This window comes from Pristiophorus japonicus, chromosome 6, assembly GCF_044704955.1.
Source record: "Pristiophorus japonicus isolate sPriJap1 chromosome 6, sPriJap1.hap1, whole genome shotgun sequence".
In the NCBI taxonomy this organism is placed as follows: Eukaryota; Metazoa; Chordata; class Chondrichthyes; family Pristiophoridae; genus Pristiophorus; species Pristiophorus japonicus.
Window position 1 is genome coordinate 177,492,130 of NC_091982.1, and position 17,508 is coordinate 177,509,637.

The following is a 17,508-nucleotide window of genomic DNA, read 5'->3' on the forward strand; positions in this document are numbered from 1 at the left end:
AGCCTCCCTGATAAAGTGCAACATCTCCACTGACATCTGGGAGTCCCTGGCCAAAGACCACCCTAAGTGGAGGAAGTGCATCTGGGAGGGCGCTGAGCACCTCGAGTCTCATCGCCGAGAGCATGCAGAAATCAAGCGCAGGCAGCTGAAAGAGCGTGCGGCAAACCTGTCCCACCCAATCTTTCCCTCAACGACTATCTGTCCCACCTGTGACAGAGTCTGTGGTTCTCATATTGGACTGTTCAGCCACCCAAGGACTCATTTTAAGAGTTTGAAGCAAGTCTTCCTCGATTCCGAGGGACTGCCTATGATGATGATAACTTCTGGACTAGACTATGCCAATGCTCTCCTGGCTGGCCTCCCACCTTCCATCCTCCGTAAACTTGAGCTCGTTCAAAAAGCTGCTGCTTGTATCCTAACTCACACCGTTCTGTTCAATCAACACCCCAATGCTTACTGACCTACATTGGCGCCCGGACCAGCAATGCCTCAATTTTAAAATTCCCATCTTTGTTTTCAAATCCCTCCACTGCCTCGCCCCTCCCTATCTCTGCAATATCCTCCAGCCTTATAACCCTCGAAGATCTCTAAGCTCCTCCAATTCTGATCTCTTGCACATCCTCGACTTAAATTACTCTACCATTGGTGGTCAAGCCTACCGCTGTCTCGATCCTAAACTTTGGAATTCGCTCCCTAAAACTCTAAGCCTCGCTCTCTTCCTTTGTCATTCCTTAAAAACCTACCTTTTCGACCAAGCTGTTGTCACCTGTCCTAGTGTCTCTTTATGTGGCTCGGCGTCACATTTTGCTTGAAAATGCTCCTCGGGAGTTTTGTTCAATATATTGAAGATGCTACATAAATGCAAGTTGTGGTATTCTGTACGTTTTTGTTTCTATGACAAAAGTGAGTTGCTGAGCACAAGCTGCATCCCCATCTCCTTCACCTTCATGTTCATCTCTCTCCCCCCCCCCAAAAAAAAAATAAGTTGCATCGTCTCCCCCCCTCTCTCCATCACCATCTTCTCCCCCACCACACCACTACCCTACCATTTTATCATCTCTCCCACCACCCTCCAGTTGCTTCCCCAGCCCAGCCCAGGCCAAGCTGGTCCTCCAGCGGAAGTAAGATGAGATGACGGCGGGTGTTGCTTCCGGTGGGAGCGAGCGATGATGTGGGAAGTGAGCGGCAACAGAGTGCGGGCCGTGTCCAGGGGTTGACAGTCTGAGAGCGGCTTTGAGGCACCAGCCACGACCGACCAGGAGGGAATACGCCGCTGCGTCTCTCCACCTGGCCTGGTGTAGAACCATGATCCGCTGGATCCGACGGCAGCTGGTAAGGTCGAGTGCCGCTTGTTGTCGGGAAAGCGGGCGGTTGAGGCCGGCTGCGCGGCTCGGGGACCCGGTCCGTGTAGACACGACCCCGGGACACCCAGTTCTGCGGGCGGGCGGTAGTGGTTAAAGGGCCGGGCCGGGCCGTGGGCCGGATAGTTGCGAAAGATGCCGCTTGTCAAGCGGCGGGTGGGACCGCAGTGGTTTCGCATTTAGTTTCTGGTGGTGGACTTTTAACAACAAACAGTAAATAGGAGACAGTTGTATACACTATCTAAGTTGATTGCAGGTGTTCTGAAACTGTTGACCTGAGATGGTGTTTTATATCAATAATCGTTATTTGGGGTTTCTGTAAGTTACTTACCAACACTAGTTGCTCGTTGCGACACTAGCATTGTCTAACTGTATTGGAACAGCGTTTCACGAGTCTGTTGGTTAGTTTTGAGTTTTTTTTCCCTGTCTTGTACATCACGGAGTTGCGGTCAATGAACTGTTTTCACTGTCAGGCGCTGGAATTAAGTCATTTCAACAGTTTTGGCTCAGTTAGCAACTGGTGACGCCTCACTTAAATATCAAAACCGCGCCTAGGAGAACGGGATTGAACATGATGTACGTGATCTTAAATGATTCATTTATTATCACAAAAGCTCTCTTTCCCCATAAAATGTGTTGTCATTTCCGAGTAGGAAGAGCTTGCGTTTATGTAGCCCCTTTTATCGCTTCAGGACGTCCCAATTGACAGCCAATTAAATATTTTATGTTATGTAAGCAAAAGCACAGAGCAAGATTTCACAAACAGCAACAAAGATAGCAACAGGAGTAGGCCATTCAGCCCTTCAATCCTGTTCTACCATTCAATTAGACCATGGGCAATCTATATCGCCACTCCATTTACCTGTCTGTCTTGGTTTCCCTTAATACCATTATCTGACAAATCATTTTATCAATTCACCTAGCCTCAACAGCTTTTTGGGGAAGAATGTTCCAGATTTCCACTACCATTTGTGAATAAGTGCTTTCAGGCACTACACTTGTGTCCTAGCTCTAATTTTAAGGTTATGCTTCCTTGTTCTGGACTCCCACATCAGTAGCAATACTTTCTACCATATCAAATCCTTTAATCATCTTAAACACCTCAATTAAATCACCCTTTAACCTTTTATACTTAAGGAAATACAAAGCTAGTCTATGAAAGCTGTCCTCATAGTTTAACCCTTTTAGCCCAAAAATCATAGAATGGTTACAGCACAGGAGGTCATTCGGGTGTCAAGCCCATGCCGGTTCTCTGCAAAAGCACTTCCCCGCCCTTTCCCTGCCCTCATTTCTGGTGAGTTAGATAAATGACTAATTGTTTTTTTTGAGGCGTTGGTTGAAGTAAGTGTTGCACAGGATACCAGGCGAATAGTACCATGGGATCTTTTATATCCACTTCAACAGGCAGATAGGACCATGCTTTAATGCCCCATCCGAAAGATGGTACTTCTGGTAATGCAGCAATGTTATATCGGATTATGTGCTCAAAATGGCTGAAGTGTGGCTTGAACCCATGACCTCCTGACGCAAGGCTGTGCTGACACCAAGAAGTGTAACATTTCATCTATGCTATTGAATGCTCGTAATTTGGATCTTTCAGGCACTTATTATTAGTGCATCACATAAGCCATTTGGAAATATTTGTAGGAAGATTGAACAAGCTTGTATTTATATAGCTCCTTTTTAATGTAGGAAAACATCCCAAGGCACTCCACAGGAGCATAATAAGACAAAAATTGACACCGAGCCGAAGGAGATATTCGGATGTGTGATTTAAAAACTTGGTTAAAGAGGTAGATTGTAAGGAGGATCAAAGGAGAAAAGAGAGGCAGAAAGGTTTCGGGAATTAATTTGAGCTGAAGGCCTATACGGCTAAAGGCACAGTTGCCAATGGTGGGGTGAAGGAAGTGGGGAGTTGGAGGAATGTAGAGTCATTGGAGGGTTTTAGGGCTGGAGGCTGTCCGGAGGAGGCGGGGGACCCCAATGGCGTGCTCTCTACGTGGGAGTCCTCCCTTGGTCTGGAGGGTGCTCCGTGCAACAAGTTTTTAAGTCGGTTCGCGGACTCACAGGCCGCCTGCAAGTTCTGTGGTCTGGAGGAGTCAGTGTTCCATATCAATGTTAAATGTGTGAGGTTGCAGCCCCTCTTCCAATATTTGAAGGGGCTGCTCCTCAAATTCTGGTTGCGCTTCTGTCCCACGCTCCTGATCTTTGGGCACCCTGTGCGGAGGGGAGCGGGCAAGTCTAAGGCCGCCTCGTAGGACTGCTCCTGGACATGGCCAAGGTGGCCATTAACTGGTCCAGGCAGCGGGTGGTCGAGGGGATTGTTCAGCCCGACTGCCTGCCTCTCTTCCGTGGATACATTCGAGCCAGGGTGTCCACTGGTATGCTGGTGGGCATCCGATTTAAGTTACGGCAAAAAGTTAATTGGTTTATTTGTTGGTTTTAGTGCCTTCCCCCCCCCTGTTAATAAGGGGGCATTTGATTTATGGTTTTACAAAAATAGTTGTAGGGCTGGAGGAAAAAGAAAGACTTGCATTTATATAGCGCATTTCACGACCACTGACGTCTCGAAGCACTTTACAGTCAATGAAGTAATTTTGGAGTGTAGTCACTGTTGTAATGTGGGAAACACGGCAGCCAATTTGCACACAGCAAGCCCCCATAAACCGCAATGTGATAATGACCAGATAATCTGTGTTTGTTTTGTTGATTGAGAGCTAAATATTGGCCAGGACACTGGGGATAACTCCCCTGCTCTTCAAAATAGTGCCATGGGATCTTTTATATCCACCTGAGAGAGCAGACGGGGCCTCGGTTTAACATCTCATCCGAAAGCTGGCAGCTCCCTCAGCACTGCACTGGAGTGTCAGCCTGAATGTATGTGCTCAAGTCCCTGGAGTGGGACTTGGACACACATTCTTCTTAAGTGTTGACTCAGAGGCAAGTGTGCTACCCACTGAGCTACAGCTGACACTGTGTAGGAGAAGGTTACAGAGATAAAAAGAGGCGAAGCCATTGGAAGGATTTGAACAGGACAATGAGAATTTTAAAATCCAGTCATTGGTGGACCAGGAGCCGATGTAGGTTTTTCTTGCACCTTTTTATTTTTTCTTTACGTTTTGAATTCCCTCTTAAATATCATGATCAACTGAGCTTCATGGACACTTGTGGCATTACATTTCATATTTTAATATTTTGTATGAAAATATTCTTCTAATTTAACCCCTTGATGCTTCTCTGGTTTATGCCCCTTAGTTACCAGTGCAACTACCAATAGAAATCTTTCATTATTTATCCTCCCAAACCCATGTATGATTTGAACACTTCTGTTAGATCTCTCCCTCCCCATCCCCTATCATCATAACTATATTCTCTCATCACTGTTAACATCCTAGTTAGTTCACATTGAACCTTGTCTATGGCTTCTTTCACTAATGGGAAATCTAAAACTGTATACGGTATTCCCAACTGTGACAGAAACAATGTTTTGAAGAAATTCATCAAATCCTTGCTTTTGTATTCAATATCCCTAAATATGAAGTCCAGAATTAATTTCTCCTTTATATATGCTCTCCTGATTTTTAAAGATTTGTATATCCACAGCCCTAGATTTCTCTGTTATTGCATTGAGCTCGGAATGTTACCATATTTAGTGTACTTTTAATTTAAAGTCGCTTAATTTGAATTTTTCAATTCACATTTTTTGTGCGCAAAAAATAAGTACTGTTTTAATTAAGTTTAATTAAAATTATTGGATAATTCTACTTTTCTGAAAATAGACTGAATAGATTACAGTATTACCATTCTTTGTTCATTCTTCCTAAATGTTACATTGGTCCAGAATTACTGTCAGCGGCATAGCTAAGGAGTACGCCACCAACATTGCAAGGAAATTCGCACCTACCTCGTGCCATTCCCCCCCCCCCCCCCGCGAGAACTTCCTTTCAAACGCTGCAGAGTTCCGTGCAGCGGCCTTCCCCCACGCACCATTGTGCGTATGCGAACCTTTTCACTTCCTGACTCTTTGACAATTGCCAATCTATTACTCCCGAAGTGAAATTCTGGGTAAACTCAACAGGAATACCGGGGACCTTTATTTGTCTCTCCTTTTATACAGATATACAGGACTGTGAAAAAAAATTCTGTTCTCTCATAACAACAAACGTTTATTACAAACCTTTTTAAAACAAAGTATTGCAAAACTTTCATTGTTCCAATTTTTGCTATTACAAACTTCTCATTATAACAACCACTCAAGATAAATTATTACAAACTATGTAAAAATTCATCATCGCACTGTGTAAAGGTAAAAATTAACACTAAAAGGCTGCCATTATAATAAATTCTGTAACTGCAATCTTCTCATGGTAACAATCTGTTATTGTAAATCTCTCATTAGAACATAATATGTTTATTAAAAATTCACAAACATCAGTTGTTACAAACTTCTTGTAACACATTTCTGGCAGTACAAGTCTCTCATTACTTTGCACTCTAATTATTAACTTCTCATTTTAAAGAAAGGTCACAAACCACTCATTTAATTCTTTATTCAGTGTGCTTTCAAACACTTCATCATGAAATCCTCTTAAAACAAATCTCCCATTATAGCATTGTCTTGTTACAGATCTTTTTGGAATACAATTTTCTCATCTGATCTCCTTGTGCTGTGCAACAGGCTTCCTGCACCTGTTTTCACCAGACTTAAACATTTTCAGTGTAATTACCTTGTAGTAAGTGGGCAATTAGCCCAACTTTTCGTCAGCACATTCATTTGTACGAGGAGGTGCTAGACGCAATATAGCCTATGTGCAGTCGGAACTTGACAGATCGCAAGTTCAGGATTTGGTGCAAGCGCATGTGGAAATCCCGAACTTGCAGTCAGTTTCTCTGAGAGTACACCGTCATACCAACCACAAAATCAGAGCCAACGAATCTGAGAAAAAGATTTAATTTTGATCAATTTGCTTGGTATTTGCTGCTTTAATTCTGTGAAGAAATTCATTAGGGATGAAAAACAGTCTCACTTATAGAAATCAAGTTCCAGTTTAAGTTGCTACAACTGTTACAGGTTTTAATTGGTTTCTGTGTGCCCTACATTTGAGAGCCATTCAGCTCAAACACAGACAATCTGTGAGATTTGTTGACGTGCGTTTAACTGGCTGCGTAAAAAATCTGCTTGGTCCTGGTCATTTTTTTGATGGTATTTATCAGCTTATATATTTTTTTAACTTCTATCCTAGATTTGCACAGCATTTATACTAGCTAGGTTTAACTACTGCAAAAATAAAAAGTTGTTAGTTTTACCAGTCACTTCTTTTACTATTTAATAAATGTGTTTGATGGTTGAAGCCCAAGTGAAAGTTTAATGTGTTATTCAGCTGTTTTCTGAAGGCAAGGAGGATCACATGAGAGCAAGTGGTTTTTAAAAAAAAGTAGCTGAAACTGTTCAATGCATGGCTACATTATGAATTTACTTAGATATCTGAGCAAGTAGTAATACGGGGACATAACAAGCTAGGATCACGTGCAAATCTGCATCTGGGAAGTCAAAAGAATAAGGTTAAAAAAGAGTAAAGATATCCAAAAATGTAATTTGTCTAGATTGAATTTCATTTTCTGCATATTTTTCAAGTTGTCTCCTGCAGTCTCCCAGCTGCTTCCTCACTGGTTAATATTTCCCCTAAATTTAGATTTGTCAGAAAGTTTCTATATTCTCTCTGTCCACGCCCAAATTATTTGTGTGTCTGGCAAACGGGTATCAACGCACATTTTTGAGCAATGTCAATTTGCATGTACCGTCTACATTATCCAATCTTGTTTTTGAAAGTCCAAACACATTACATTGCATTCTCTTTGTTTATATATTTGGAAGAATTTGGTTAAATTGGTCAAATATGACCACCTCATCATTTTTGACATGTGAAGGAATCCTTAAACCAGCCTGGCAACTGAATGTGAAACTTAGAACACCTTTTTGAAGGAGGGATTGGAGATCATTGGATGATAATAGTTGAAGATGAGATGTGACTTGTTTCAATGTAAACATGTGACTAGGAGATTAGCTATTAATTTTTGTGAACTGTTGGACAACTAGAACCATTGTTCCTCAGGCAAAGGTTCAAAACAAAAGCCCCATAAGCATAGTTTTTTCTGATTTTCTAACTCTTGCTCCCCTCAGGAAAAAAGGACTGGGATCTCAGAGTTCACATTTTGTTGGCAGTCTGATCTAAGCATCCCTGATCACGTGTCTGAAGTAAGGATTAGGTCAATACTGATTGAACCGTTCCTTTTTAATTAGACTTTCTCCCCATCCGTGTTCTGTCCATTTTCTTCCCCTCCTCAAGGTGTTAACTCCTTGCTCGGGTGCAGTTCCACAAATACTGGATGCCGTTCAGTACCTTGTTCAAGCGACTGTTTTTATTTGTGAACCTAGACAATCTTGGCAAGCTGTTCAGTCATCGTGTTGAGGGTTTAGCATCACCGCTGAGCCCGATCCCTGTCTCCATCCAGTGCCATTACACGCACACTTCCAAAGCATTGGCAGCTATTCCTGTTTTATTCCTTCTGTACTGGCCTGGTTGTTTGACCCCTCCTGTTGCCTTGGCTGAGATTAGCTAACCAAAGATCAAAACTGGGACCTTCCTAGTATATATGCTAACTCTTGGTAATATTATTCAAAAACATGGGGATAGCCTCTGCATTTAAATAGATAATATGCAATTTTAATTCTTGCAACTGGCTCTCCATTGGCCCTAGGGCTGTTGCTGTAATATTTTAACTGCCTAACCAACATTAATTCCAAGATGTGTTGAGATTTCCTATGACTCAGTGCTGGAAAGACTAAAGCCACCTTCTTTAGTTCTTGCCAGCACCTACATCCCTTTGACATCAACCCCATCAAATCCATGGCGGCCTGCTCAACCCAGCAGTGCACAATATCAGCTACACCATGAGCTTGCTTGGTTCTTGACTCATCCCCAGTAGTATGGAAAACCTCTCCACAAACCTTGATGCCTTTCTCACCTCGTGGATCAATTTCTCAAATGTACTCCACAGTGGCCTTCCTATCTCCAGCTAATTGAAAACACTCCACCCCAGGTCCGCTCCTGGTCAAAGTCATGCTCACAGATTGCACCAGTTCTTGACCAGCTGAACTAGCTCTCTGTCTCCCAACAAACCAATTTCAAGATCTTTGCTCTCGTCTTCAAATCTTTTTTTTCCTTGGGCAAAACTTCTTCAGCCCTGCATTTTATCCTGATTCTGGATTACTGTTTGTTCTGCACTCGCTGTGCTCCACCCTCAGAGGCTGATCTTTCAGCCACTTATTCCTTTGAAATCTGAAATTCTCTTCCAATTTGCTGTACTAGCTTTTCCCCCGTGTTTAAATACTTCCTAAAACCTAACCTGTTGACCACCTTTGGTGTTTCCCTGCTCCCCCAAATTCTATAATTTCCTGGACTATATCAACTACATGGAATGTTCTGTTTATTGATGTTGGGCACAACCCTTATTCTAAATACAAAATAAAACTGCACGTATCAACACTAAACAACATCCCTATAGTGCCTTTCATGTAACAAGTGTCCCAAGGTTCTTTTATAGGAGGAACAATAGATACAGAGCAGAAGTAAGGGAAGGTAACCAAAAGCATTGTACAAGAGGTTTACAAAGAGAGTTTGAGTGCGATGTTCAGGTGATTCAAGCCTCTTCCATTGATGGTAAATGGGAAGCGAGGGGGAGAAGCATGTGCTTAGAGTTGGAAATGCGAATGTTGCCTGATGGGGTGGGGGGGCTTCTCTTCCTGCTCCCACGTCGTAGTCTCAGTGACATCATCGAAAACACAGCATTAGTTTCTACATATATGCTGACGACACTCAGCTCTACCTCACCACTACTTCTCTCAACCCCTCCACTGTCTAAATTGTCAGACTGCTTGTCCGACATCCAATACTGGATGAGCAGAAATTTCTTCCAAATAAAGTCATTGTCTTCGTTCCCCGCCACAATTTCAGTTGCCTAGCCACCGACTCCATCCCTCTCCCTAGCATCTGTCTGAGGCTGAACCAGACTGTTCGCAACTTTCGTGTCATATTTCACCCCAAAATGAGCTGCTGACTACATATCCGCGCAATAACTATTTCCACCTCCATAACATAGCCGATTCTGCCCCTGCCTCAGCTCATCTGATGTTGATGCCCTCATCTTTGCCTTTGTTACCTTCTAGACTTGACTATTCCAATGCACCTCTGGCCAGCCTCCCACGTTCTACCCGATGTAAACTTCTGATCATCCAAAACTCTGCTGCTCGTGTGTTAACTCACACCAAGTTCCATTTATCCATCACCCCTGTGCTCGCTGATCTATATTGGCTCCCGGTTAAGCAACGTTTTGATTTGAAAATTCTCATCCTTTATTTTCAAATCCTTCCACCCTCACCCCTCCCAATCTCTGTAATCTTCTCCAGCCACAGAACCCACTGAAATATCTGCGCTCCTCTAATTCTGTCCTCCTTGAGCATCCCTGATTTTAATCGCTCAGCCATTGGTGGTTGTGTCTTCAGCAGCCAGGGCCCTAAGTTCTGGAACACCCTGCCCAAACCGCTCCGCCTCTCTACCTCTCTTTCCTTCTTTCAGACGCTCCTTACAACTTACCTCTTTGACCAAGCTTTTTCCGCCCTAATATCCCCTCGTGGCTCAGTGTCAAATTTTGTTTTATAATGCTTCTGTGGAGCACCTTGGGATGCTTTACTACGTTAAAGATGCTATATAAATAAAAGTTGTTGTTGCAAAAGATTACAGAGGTAGGATACAGTGAAACCATGGCAGATTTGAAGATCAGGACAAGGATTTTGAAATTGATATGCAAGCACACAGGTGACATGCATTGGGTAGGTTATGGCAGAGGTTCTCAACCGGGGGTCCGCGAGAAGGTTTGAAGGTGTTTGCCAAAATGGCGCTAACCCAAGTTTAAACCCATCATATTTCTCGTTGCTTCTTCAATGAAACCAATCAAAATACAGATGTGACCTCTTGCCAATCAGTTAGCGAATCAGATTCTTCTTTTGCTCAAGTCTGAGCCCTCCTTCACATTTCATCCGTCATCTCAATTTGCACACTCCTGGCCAATATTTGCCTAATTCGCATTTCTGGGTTAGAGGTGACTAATCTGATCGGTTTATTCGGTGCTTTGGAAGGAAGATGCAAAGCTAGTCAGTGCAGCAGTTACAGTTTGGGTTGGGGGACGTCTTTGTGCTTCAGACTTGGTGGGACATGGTGATCTGGTGCAGAGAGAGATGCACCAGACTGGGCCAATAAGGAGTATATTTAGATTATCACCAGCAGCATCAAAAAGGTAGCAGATTTTACTCAATTTATTTGATAAGGAACAGCAACTAGTGAATAATAAATAATCAGGAGTAACAATAGAGTCACCAAAGGAGAGCTTCCTCTTTACACCCACTCACTGCGCACTGCATGGGTGCCAGTAATGCTGGGGTTTAGGGCTTGATTCTGGTCATATCCTGTGTTAATTTGGCTCTGACTTAACGGTAATGTAAAAATAAACTATTGATAACATGGGGTGGAGGGAAGCAAAAAGGTTGAGAACCTCTGGGTTATGGGACATGCTCTTTTGGATGAGTTGTAGTTTGTGTAAGGAGAAGCATAGAAGGTCAACAAGGAGAACGTTGGAGCAGCTGAAACTTGAAGTGACAATGATCTGGATAACAGTTTCAGCAGAAGTTACTTAAGGTAGAGGCATGGGCAGGGTGAAGTTTTGCAGATGCAAGTAAATGGACTTGGTGGTTGACCAGATGTACAATTTGAAACTCATGTCAGTGTCGAGGAGAAGTTCTGCACTGCTGGAGCAGTGCACCCGAACAATTTCCAAACACCAGTTTCATCGTTTTCACCTGGCAACGCCTTGATTTTAAAATTCACATCCTTGTCTTAAAATCCCTCCATGGCCTCTTCCCTCCCTGTCTCTGCATCCTCCTCCAGCCCTACAACCCTCCGAGATCTCTGCGCTCCTCCAATTCTGGCCTCTTGCGCATCCCCGATTTTAGTCGCTCCATCATTCAGCTGCCTAGGCCCTAAGCTCCGGAATTCCCTCCCGAAGCCTCTCCACTTCCCTACCCCTCTCTCCTTTAAGGTGCTCCTTTTAAAAGTTACCACTTCTCCCCTAAATCTCTATGTAGCTGGGTACCAAATTATGTTTGATAATGCTCCTGTGAAGTGCTTTGGACATTTTACTACATTAAAGCCGCTATATAAATGCAATATAGGTGGCCATTATGAACCATTTGAATTTTGATTTAATGGTGTACGATACTTGAAAATTTACTGCTTTTGAGTTTGTAGTTAAAAGCAAAAAGTTCAGTAAAACCATGCATTACCAATTGTATTTTTATTAACACATAATTGGCACATCTTCCAGCATCTGAGCTACATGGCAAATGCCCCCTTCTTCTAGTTTAAAAAATAATTGTCTTTGGGGTGTAGGTTTTGTCAGTACTAAATCTGTTCTCCCACTGCTAACAATGGGCCGAAATTTGCGGTTGAGGCGTATCTCCGGAGTACACCTCCGGAGAAAAGAAAATACAAAAGTACCTGGTGGCTCTGGAGCTTCAGACTCTTGCGGTCCTGGGCTTCCAGGTGTACCCCTACGTAAAGGTCCATGGATGCCAGGGGCGCAGGCGGGTCGGAAGCATCCCTGGGATCACATGGGCCAAGCCAACCAATTAGAAAGGGGAATTCCTCATCAGCTTATGGGGATTCCATTTAAGAACGGAATCCCCATAAGCATATGATAAACCGCCAAATAATTTACACAATTCTAATTGTTATTCCCATGTTCAAAATTAGTTAAAAGTCCCTTTGATTAAGCATTTAAAATAAAAGTTAAATTTTTTGAAAAATAATAACATTTAAATATGGCCCAAAATTTACATGAACAATTTGAAATGTTTCTTGTATGTTTTAATTTTTTAAATTTCAATTTAACATTTATTTTAACCTTTACGTTGGTATTTACCAGCCATAAAGATTTCGTGGGCATTCGCTAGGAGTAATTGGGCAAATTGCCCAATTCTGCACCTGTGATAGTGTTTTTGGGTGGGTGCTGACGATCTGTCAAGGAGAAACTTGACAGATCGCAAGTTCCGGGTTGTCGCGCATGTGCAGCCCACGCAGAAACTCGGAACTGGCAGGGCCATTCTGAGGGCTTCATTGGACCCGCAAATTCCAGGCCATTGAACTGGAGGCTTTATCATTAAAATGAATGGAAGATAACTGTTGTATGTAATGTTTAGGAGTAAGTTTTCTCCCAAATATGGAGATATTTATTTCCATAAATGTTTGGCTTTCAACCCCCCCATTCCCATTTTTACATTGCCTAATTAAAAAATTACAAGTTAATTTAATTTTCTTAGCACAAAAAAATAGTTTAGTTTCTTAAAATGATTGGATAATTTGTTTTTTGTGCAAAAATAACTGAATTATCAGGAGTGGATACTTCACTTTGGTTTGTTGATTTAACTGACAAATAAAAAAAAACTCTACTGTGACAAGTCTTGAATGTTTGTAAGTTGTGCTGATCCTTATATTCTTCAAATAAATAACAAACAGAATTGAAGTGTGAATATTCTGTTGTCCTATCAAAGTGGTTTTGTTATATGCGTCAGTGAAATCAACAAACCGAAGTGCAAGTACAGCCCATTTCTGATAAGTGAATCGCATTTTGGACAAGCAATTGAAATTAAGGAATTTAATTAAGACAATGCTTTCATGCTTTGGATTTAAACACCACTCCCATTTTATGTACAGTCTGTAGTTCAACAGAACCAGGCAGATTCCGGAGGCTTCCGAGAGAGCTGCCTGCCATGTTAGGAGTTGTGTGTGCTGTGCTCTGTGAATATATCACAATAATGGGGAACAAAGAAATGGCGGACCAGTTGAACAAATACTTTGGTTCTGTCTTCACGAAGGAAGACACAAATAACCTTCCGGAAGTACGAGGGGACCGAGGGTCTAGTGAGAAGGAGGAACTGAAAGATATCCTTATTAGGTGGGAAATTGTGTTAGGGAAATTGGGATTGAAGACCGATAAATACCCGGGGCCTGATAGGCTGCATCCCAGAGTACTTAAGGAAGTGGCCATAGAAATAGTGGATGCATTGGTGATCATTTTCCAACAGCCTATCAACTCTGGATCAGTTCCTATGGACTGGAGGGTAGCTAATGTAACACCACTTTTTTAAAAAAGGAGGGAGAGAGAAAACGGGTAATTGTAGACCGGTTAGCCTGACATCAGTCGTGGGGAAAATGTTGGAATCAATTATTAAAGATGAAATAGCAGCGCATTTGGAAAGCAGTGACCGGATCGGTCCAAGTCAGCATGGATTTATGAAAGGGAAATCATGCTTGACAAATCTTCGAGAATTTTTTGAGAATGTAACTAATAGAGTGGACAAGGGAGAACCAGTGGATGTGGTGTATTTGGACTTTCAAAAGGCTTTTGACAAGGTCCCACACAAGAGATTGGTGTGCAAAATCAAAGCACATGGTATTGGGGGTAATTTACTGATGTGGATAGAGAACTGGTTGTCAGATAGGAAGTAGAGAATCGGGATAAATGGGTCCTTTTCAGAATGGCAGGCAGTGACTCGTGGGGTGCCGCAGGGCTCAGTGCTGGGACCCCAGCTCTTTACAATATACATTAATGATTTAGATGAAGGAATTGAGTGTAATATCTCCAAGTTTGCAGATGACACTAAACTGAGTGGCGGTGTGAGCTGTGAGGGGGACGCTAAGAGGCTGCAGGGTGACTTGGACAGGTTAGGTGAGTGGGCAAATGCATGGCAGGTGCAGTATAATGTCGATAAATGTGAGGTTATCCACTTTCGTGGCAAAAACACGAAGGCAGAATATTATCTGAATGGTGGCAGATTAGGAAACGGGGAGGTGCAATGAGACCTGGGTGTCATGGTTCATCAGTCATTGAAAGTTGGCATGCAGGTACAGCAGGCAGTGAAGAAGGCAAATGGTATGTTGGCCTTCATAGCTCGGGGATTTGAGTATAGGAGCAGGGAATCTTACTGCAGTTGTACAGGGCCTTGGTGAGGCCTCACCTGAAATATTGTGTTCAGTTTTGGTCTCCTAACCTGAGGAAGGACGTTCTTGCTATTGAGGGAGTGCAGCGAAGGTTCACCAGACTAATTCCCAGGATGGCTGGACTGATATGAGGAGAGACTGGATCAATTGGGCCTTTATACACTGGAGTTTAGAAGGATGAAAAGGGATCTCATAGAAACATATAAGATTCTGACGGGACTGGACAGATTAGATGAGGGAAGAATGTTCCCGATGTTGGGGAAGTCCAGAACCAGGGGACACAGTTTTAGGATAAGGGGTAGGCCATTTAGGACTGAGATGAGGAGAAACCTCTTCAGTCAGAGAGTTGTTAACCTGTGGGATTCCCTACCGCAGAGAGTTGTTGATGCCAGTTCATTGGATAGATTCAAGAGGGAGTTAGATATGGTCCTTACGGCTAAAGGGATCAAGGGGTATGGAGAGAAAGCAGGAAAGGGGTACTGAGGGAATGATTAGCCATGATCTTATTGAATGGTGGTGCAGGCTCGAAGGGCCGAATGGCCTACTCCTGCACCTATCTTCTATGTTTCTATGTACATAAAATGGGAGTGGTGTTTACATCAAAATATTTATGGAAATAAATGTTTCTGGATATGCTATTTGTTCTTGTATCCTTCCCTCAAAAATTGCAACTGAGATTGGGAACTCCGTTGAATAGGAAATAGGACCTATTGTCTTAAAATGTAATACTTTTCAAATCAGCACTTTAAGATATTGCAAAGCTTGTATATTGCATAGCAATTTGGAATAACAATGTTGCCAGAAACACACTCTTGTTGGATGACGATAAACAAATAAAAGGACTGATGTAATGAGGGTAATTTATGGTGACAACAACAACTTGTATTTATATAGTGCCTTTAACATAGTAAAAAGTCCCAAGGCGTTTCACAGGAGTGTTGTAAGACACAGATTTGACACCAGGCCATACAAGAAGAAATTAGGGCAGTTGACCAAAAGCTTGGTGAAAAAGTTTTAAGGAGCATCTTAAAGGAGGATAGAGAGGCAGTGGGGTTTAGGGCAGGAATTCCAGAGCTTTAGGCCCAGGCAGCTGAAGGCACGGCCACCAATGGTTGAGCAATTATTGTCAGGGATGCTCGAGGGCAGAATTTGAGGAGTGCACATATCTCGGGGGTGGGGAAGGGGCTAAAGGAGATTACAGAGATGGAGAAGGGCGAGGCCACGGATGGATTTGAAAACAAGGGTGGGAATTTTGAAATTGAGGCTTTGCTTAATCGGGAGTCAATGTAGGTCAATGAGCACAGGGGTGATGGGTGAACGGCACTTGGTGCGAGTTAGGACAAGTGGAATTAATCTGGGTGTTGATGGTAGAAGAGTGGGTGAAATTGAAAAGTTTTCTAACTATATATTGAACATAAAACCTTTGTTCAAATTTTTGGTTAGAGGTGCTTGGGGAAAAAAATTCACTGGAGACAAAAGAAATGTAATTTCAAAAGGGATATATGGAGAAAAGGCCGTAAAGTACAAAAAGGGAAATGGGCAGAGAAAAATCTATTGGGCAATGTGACTGAGGAACGTCATGGAAGACTGTTCTCAAGTACTTCTGCTCCTAATTCAGACCACTGGCGTGATCTAGAGCAATCACAGATGTTTTTTCTTTGCCAGCCTGTTGGTGTAATCAACATCTTGTGAGGTTTAAAGACGCTTGTAAAAGGTTAGCCAGTAAGTACATCTCAATCAATTTAATCAAATTTTCATCAAGGCTGCCAGCATTTTATGGTAATTTGATGCATTTAACTTGGCCTTTGAAGCTTTGTTTCACTTAAAGGCTGACATTGTTTTGATAAAATTATGTTTTAGTTTAATAGCTAGACTATTGATACATGAAGTGACTTCAAATGTTACTTGAAGTTGGATGGTTTCATTGATAAAGCAGTGTAATTCCGCACATTTCACAAACTTTAATTTTAATCTATCAAAACTTTCTTTCACATGTATTAAATTCCACACCAAGGACATTGTCACATTAATTGTGTTGTACCTTGCTTGTATCAGGGCTTTTTTGATCACATTTAATACGGCCTTGGTGTAGGCCGTGGTCTCATTTCTTGGCTAGTGGAGGCAATAGGAATTCACTGGCATAGAACAGGAACATACAATTTTTCATAAATAAAAGTAAAAATCTCCAAGGGATTGGAGGGCATAAAAGCTGGCAGCCTTGCTACAGGCACTTCACTACATTTATATCATTTCACATTTAAATTGGGCATACGAAACTAGTGTAGAGTTTGGAGATGGAGGAAGACTTGTGAAGTGGTATGCTGATTTTCTTGAACTGTGTAACAGGCATAAATTTGGGCAGAAACCCTGGATATGGTCTTGGATTATAACATTAGAGAAACGTGGACTCTAGCCTTGAAAATAGTCAAATTTAAGGTGTCTTTAGATATTGTGGAATATAAATGTAACCCCGAGAACTATATTGAGCTAGACCACATAGTTAGAAACTATTAAAAGGCAATATAGGGCTAATGTACAAAGTACTCCTTCATGTAAAGAGTGAATCCATACTTGGATTTGTCTGGGTAGTATATAAGAACATGAGAAATAGGAACAGGAGTAGGCTATATGGCCCCTCGAGCTTGCTCCGCCATTCAATAAGATCATGGCTGATCTGATCGTGGACTCAGCTCCACTTCCCTGCTCACTCCCTATAACCTCTTATCCCCATATCGTTTAATAAACTGTCTATTTCTGTCTTAAGTTTATTCAATGTCCCAGCTTCCACAGTTCTCTGAGGCAGCGAATTCCACAGATTTATAACCCTCAGACACGAAATTTCTCCTCATCTCTGTTTTAAATGGGCGGCCCCTTATTCTAAGATCATGCCCTCTAGTTCTAGTCTTCCCCATCAGTGGAAACATCCTCTCTGCATCCACCTTGTCAAGCCCCCTCATAATCTTATACGTTTCGATAAGATCACCTCTCATTCTTCTGAATTCCAATGAATAGAGGCCCAATCTACTCAACCTTTC

The 17,508-nt window shown here is 42.4% G+C and overlaps 1 protein-coding gene across 1 annotated transcript in view; it reads left to right on the forward strand.

The window, feature by feature from the left end:
* Positions 1–1,163: 1,163 nt before the first annotated feature.
* atp11b (ATPase phospholipid transporting 11B) overlaps positions 1,164–17,508 on the forward strand; it is a 183,318-nt gene continuing 166,973 nt past the window's right edge. The window contains exon 1 of the mRNA XM_070884058.1: positions 1,164–1,332. Coding sequence (XP_070740159.1) covers positions 1,306–1,332 — 27 coding nt within the window. The 5' untranslated portion in view covers positions 1,164–1,305. The remainder of the gene's footprint in view (positions 1,333–17,508) is intronic.